We start from the raw sequence: 5,660 nt of genomic DNA, 5'->3' as shown, positions 1-5,660 counted from the left end.
ATGAACACGTAAAAATAAATATTATATAATATATATATATATATATATATATATATATATATATATATATATATATATATATATATATATATATATATATATATATATATATATATATATATATATAACGTTTTTAAAATTCTAATTATTGTTTACTTCTTTCATTTTAATATAATATATATATATATATATATATATATATATATATATATATATATATATATATATATATATATATATATATATATATATACATTAGTCTTTTTGTTCAAATTTGCCATAAAACGATCTTTATACAATTCAATTTAGAATATTTATTTGGTAAATGCCGTCTATCATATTGCATTCAGCTAAGATAAATTTAAACTTCATCCGGATGCATACACCCATGATACTATGAATAACAAGATAGGATCTTCATGTAGCACAAAATCGGTCGTGTTCGCGCATGCCGTCATTGGAGACCAGAATTTGAATTCTTGTTAAAGTTAAATGGGATTTTTATGCATTCTGTGATGAAATTATTCGATTAGCAAAATAATAATATTAAAAAAAGGTTTAATAATTACAATAATCGTACACAAAAGGATATTTCCAAACTATTTATTAAAGATTATTTATTGACACATACAAAAAACTGACATTACGAACGTACAGGTCTCCAATTACGTCACGACTTATGCGCAATATCTTATCTTCTTAATCATAGTATCATGCATACACCTACAAAAATTATTAATAAGTTATTTTACCACGTTCAGTAACAAAAAAAAAACGAAGTACATATTTCACCTACCGCGAGTTCTCTTAAAAATATATACCGAGATACCGAGTACATTATATACATAAATCTATTATCCACATCGATCAAATCCAACTCCTGCATCACTTCCAACATCCAAGTACGAGTATTATAAATTCGTAAAAGTAGGTACGCGTCCGAGTCCGAGTCCGAGTACTGGTTTATCATCCACCGGTACAGCTGATCCACCCGTAAATAGATATCGAATATAAGTATTGATACCGATCCCGTCCAAAGTCCAAGTCCAGCCAGAGCGAGTACAATGTACGCGTACGCGTACTCGTTTATATTGGTGTTTAGGGATCAGTTCCACAAGTATAAATAAAATACCTGTTCCAAAGTAACTGGTACGGGATCAGGTCACCATCCCTAGACTTACTACAGTTGCCTCTTCCGACTGGGGTGGGGGTTGAGTTACGTCACCAGAGTACACAAGAATACAAAACCCTTAGAGTAGGGAATTCTACTCACAAAACCCATTTATTCGCGATTGAAACTGAATGTAGAGGGCAGGTCGATTGCAGTGTTGATTGGTTGAAGGGGAAGAATTACGTCACGAGAGTACAGTTTCGGGCTTAATGTTCATTGGTTAGGCGGAAGAGGCAACCGTAGTAAGTCTACGAACCGTGTACATCATCGAGTTAGAATCTAGATCTAGATTCTAACTCGATGGTGTACATGCACCGCACAGCGTTCTTACTTTCACAGAATAGCAAAATTTAGAAAGACATTCAAAATTTTAATTGTCAGATGTCACATGTCACACGTAGTCTCAAACTCAAAATATATTTTTGATCTGTCACTGAAAATTTTACACATTGGATTTAGTTATTTAAATATTTCAAATTTAGCACAAAGAAATGGCTTCTGCTATGGATGTTGATGCCGAAGAAGTAGAATTGCCCACTTCCAGTAGCTCAAAAGGAGAAAAGAAACGTTTTGAAGTAAAAAAGGTAAATGCTTTGTAATTTAACCTTCTACTTTAAGTTATTTAAAATTAACGTCTAATAATACTTAATTTTAAATAAAAAAGTACACAAAATATGTTAATCTTAATTGTCTATTTTTTCTTCTTATTTAACATAGCCTTTTTGTTTCAGTGGAATGCTGTAGCTTTGTGGGCCTGGGGTAAGTTAGATTACATATAAAAAGAATGGTAATTCTATATTAAGGTTTACTCCATTAGGCCAAACACTAAATTGTACAGGTGGAACTGTGGATATATAATATGAGAATATACTTAGTTTATCCTGATTTAAACTTTACACCTATGGAATATACTAATTCTTATCATGTCCCAACCATATTTTGTAGTAGTTCAAAATGTATCTAACATTTACAAAACATAATTATGAAAAATTGCACACGTCTGTAAACCACTAACAATAAAGCATACATCTTAATTTTTCTGATTAATAATAAACGTATAAACTTTATGTTGTTTGCTTTTGTACTCTTGATAACATAAATATGTTGCACCTATATTGTTCTGTATTTCTGCTAATTTTATTATAACTTAATCTTCTTACTTATATCTTCTTTTTAGACATTGTAGTGGATAACTGTGCCATTTGCCGAAATCATATTATGGATCTATGTATTGAATGCCAGGCGAACCAGGCGTCAGCCACCAGTGAAGAATGCACTGTAGCTTGGGGTGTTTGTAATGTAAGTGTTCTCTATCTCCTCTTTTTTTTATTAGATAAGTATTTGAATATAAACTTTGACATTCAAAATTTCCATACTTTTCAGCATGCGTTTCACTTCCACTGCATATCTAGATGGTTAAAAACTAGACAAGTATGTCCTTTAGATAATAGAGAATGGGAGTTTCAGAAGTAAGTTTTCATTTTTTTAAAACTGTTTTGTTTATTTATTTTTTGAATGTTTTATTTACATTGTTTAGATTCCACATTTAGTATCTGTTTGTATGGGATGTTCAGAAATTTATTTTTTATAAAATAACTGCAAATTCTTAGTATATTCAAAGTATTATGAGCTAATATATCTGGCTACAATAGTGATAATCTTCATTTTGTTAATACAGATCATTATTAAAATAATTATAGTTATTTATGAGACAAACCAGGGCCCTGATTCTATTTCATTTTGATGTGGAAATTTAAAAGCAACTACGCCATGACAGTTGCAATCGCTAGCGATTCTCATTCATTTTGATTGTAGTTAAAACTGGGGATATTTACTTTATCATTTTGACACTGCTGAAAATTTGGGTTGGCCCTCTTGTTTATTGGCTGCACGCTGCACTACACTTGTTGAATGTTTGTTTTGTTTACGTTACGTGAACGTCTTTTTTTTTCTTGTTTGAGTTGTTAAATCATAAATAGTGGCCATTCTCAATTATATTTTGAATCGAAAGATGGCAAGGAAAGAAAAAAGGCGATGTGGGAGATCCTTAAGCTATAACCACTAAGATTTGACTTGTGGTTATATTCTAATATATTTTTAAATTTACTGCAGCTTAGTAATACTTACCCTAAACATTTTGGGTATCCTAGAGGCATAAACGCACAGAAAACCAAGTATATGTATTGTACTAGATCAGGCAACCAGATACCTAGACTATTAATTGATGATCTGGAACTGGAAGGTGTGGACACCTTCGTCTACCTTGGCTCGCTGCTGACCGAAGATAACAATGTCAGCGAAGAAATTAAAAGAAGAATAGTGCTTGCCAATAAGTGCTATTATGGCTTAAGGAAACATATGGCCCCAAAACTACCCAGAAAAATTAAAGTTACCATATATAAAACACTAATAAGGCCAGTGTTAACATACGGGTCTGAAACATGGTCACTTACACAGAACGACCAAGAATTGCTTAAACGTTTCGAGAGAAAAATTCTAAGGAAAATATATGGAGGAATCCAAGAACAGGGTTTGTGGCGTAGGCGCTACAATTTTCAGTTATACAGAAGTTTTGGGGAACCTGACGTTATAAAATGTATTAAATTAGCACGCCTTCGATGGATAGGGCATGTAATTAGGCGAGATGAAGATGCAACGATCAGAAAAATTTTTGACCGAAGAGGACCAGTGGGAAGACGAGCCAGAGGAAGACCAAAACTTAGGTATCAAGATAACATATAGGATGATCTAAAATCCATTGGAGTAAAAGCATGGAGAAGAGTTGCCAGAGACAGGGGTGAATGGAAGATTGTTCTGAAGAAGGCTTTGGCTCATAACGAGCTGTAATGCCACTGATGATGATGAGAGGCATAAACACCCTCCTCCAAATATGGTTCTAATACCCTTATCAAATAATTTGCAGCTTGTTTATTAAGCCGGAATTGCTGCCTAAATTGAGCACCACTTAGTAAAAAAGGATTTTTGAGTATCCCGTAACATTCTTCTTATCCTCCGTTGTGAGCGTCGGATACCTATCCTCTCTAATTCCTCCAAGACCAGCAAATGTCCGTAAAACGCAGCCATATTAATACTCTTTGCCTCAGTTTTTTTTGCAAGAATCAAAACACAACACCGCCTACCTAAACTGAACCTAAGATCACTTCTCCCAGTCCAACCAGTAATGTCAGATTAATTTTGACTCAAAATGAAATTTCAACCACTTTCATGAAGTTGAAATTAATTTCGATAAATCGAAAAATAGTGTCGTCATTTGGTTAGTTCAGCTGAAATCCACAAGGCTCGCAAAGTCGCATTTCGACGTCGCCATATTAATTTCGACATGTTTTGAGTTGAAATCTCAATTAGAATCAGGGCCCAGTTTGAAGAACTTTTGGATGTGTACTTATGCAGTTATAGGAGTCACACTGCTATACTTGATCTTTAGTTTTAAATTTTTGCTTGCTTATCTTATATTATGCTATCTTATTACCTTTTTGGTTAAATATTTTTAGATACTCTAAATGTCAAATCTATTTTGATTTTGTTTTAATGAAGTGAATAGATTTTCAGGTTCTTGTGTATAAATGTACATTTGTGTATAAAACATTTGCGAAAAAGTAATCTTATTTTTCTTTTCAGGTATGGACATTAGTGCTTTAGTTTTGGTTTTGCATCAAATTAAAAGGAAGACCTATTTATAATTTAATGGTATTAACAATTAATAATACAATATTTTGTCAATATTTCATTTTCTTTCGAATTAAACAGTTTCTTAGTATTTTAAGGTAGTTTTATTATTTGTTGATTTATTATTATATATGAAATAAAGGGATTATGGTTATTCTCACAGGCTGTTTTCAATGCTCTGTTTCTGTCTAATATGTGTATTAGATAGTGACAAAAATTGTATGATTATTTCTCAAAGAAATCCAGCTTATTGTATCACCCAAATTTACTTATATATTCAGAAAGCATATTTATGTACAGATATTTTGTTGGTTAGTGTTTAACTACACCCAGTTACAATTGAATCATGCTAATATTTAAACAGGGAACTGTCATTATATGAGCAAACGATATATTAATGCTGTCTAGCATCAACATTTTCAGTCATTTCTGTAGTTATTCAGAACAGACATGGCAAGTTAAATGTGGGAAAATTTATTTCACTTATATATGTTATTTTTAAACCATTAGTGCTTAGTTTTCTTCTATCATTTTAACTTTTTTTTTCTAGTTTATTTCTTCTTTTTGTCTATGTGAGGTAAAAGTTTTATCAAGATGAAGCTATAATTATTAATCATTATGGATCCCTTAATTATCAAGCCATAAATTACATGGATTTATTAATCACTGTTTTTAAACTAACGAAATTTCTGGCTGTAGGGTAGAAGATGCTGCATACTGTTTTGTTTGTTATAGTTTTGGAATGAATACATTGAAGTTGTGGAGACTGCTTTCACTTATTGATTTTCGTCTGAGTAAAGCT

At 31.8% G+C, this 5,660-nt stretch overlaps 1 protein-coding gene across 1 annotated transcript; it reads left to right on the top strand.

Moving 5' to 3' along the window:
• Positions 1-1,549: 1,549 nt before the first annotated feature.
• On the top strand, positions 1,550-4,949 carry Roc1a (Regulator of cullins 1a). The gene is made up of 5 exons (XM_072531418.1): positions 1,550-1,755; positions 1,903-1,930; positions 2,349-2,470; positions 2,555-2,640; positions 4,811-4,949. Exons 1-5 carry the CDS (start codon positions 1,663-1,665, stop codon positions 4,821-4,823), a joined length of 342 nt encoding a protein of 113 aa, XP_072387519.1. The 5' UTR covers positions 1,550-1,662; the 3' UTR covers positions 4,824-4,949.
• Positions 4,950-5,660: the final 711 nt, after the last annotated feature.

This window comes from Diabrotica undecimpunctata, chromosome 1, assembly GCF_040954645.1.
Source record: "Diabrotica undecimpunctata isolate CICGRU chromosome 1, icDiaUnde3, whole genome shotgun sequence".
NCBI lineage: Eukaryota > Metazoa > Arthropoda > Insecta > Coleoptera > Chrysomelidae > Diabrotica > Diabrotica undecimpunctata.
Note: the sequence above shows the minus strand (reverse complement) of the source record. Positions and strands in the feature narration are given on the sequence as shown.

Coding starts and splice junctions, on each gene's coding strand:
- Roc1a (XM_072531418.1), top strand. CDS start 1,663: ATGGCTTCTGCTATGGATGTTGATGCCGAAGAAGTAGAATTGCCCACT. Junction 1,931..2,348: donor TGTAGCTTTGTGGGCCTGGG/GTAAGTTAGATT, acceptor TCTTCTTTTTAG/ACATTGTAGTGGATAACTGT. Junction 2,471..2,554: donor TAGCTTGGGGTGTTTGTAAT/GTAAGTGTTCTC, acceptor CATACTTTTCAG/CATGCGTTTCACTTCCACTG.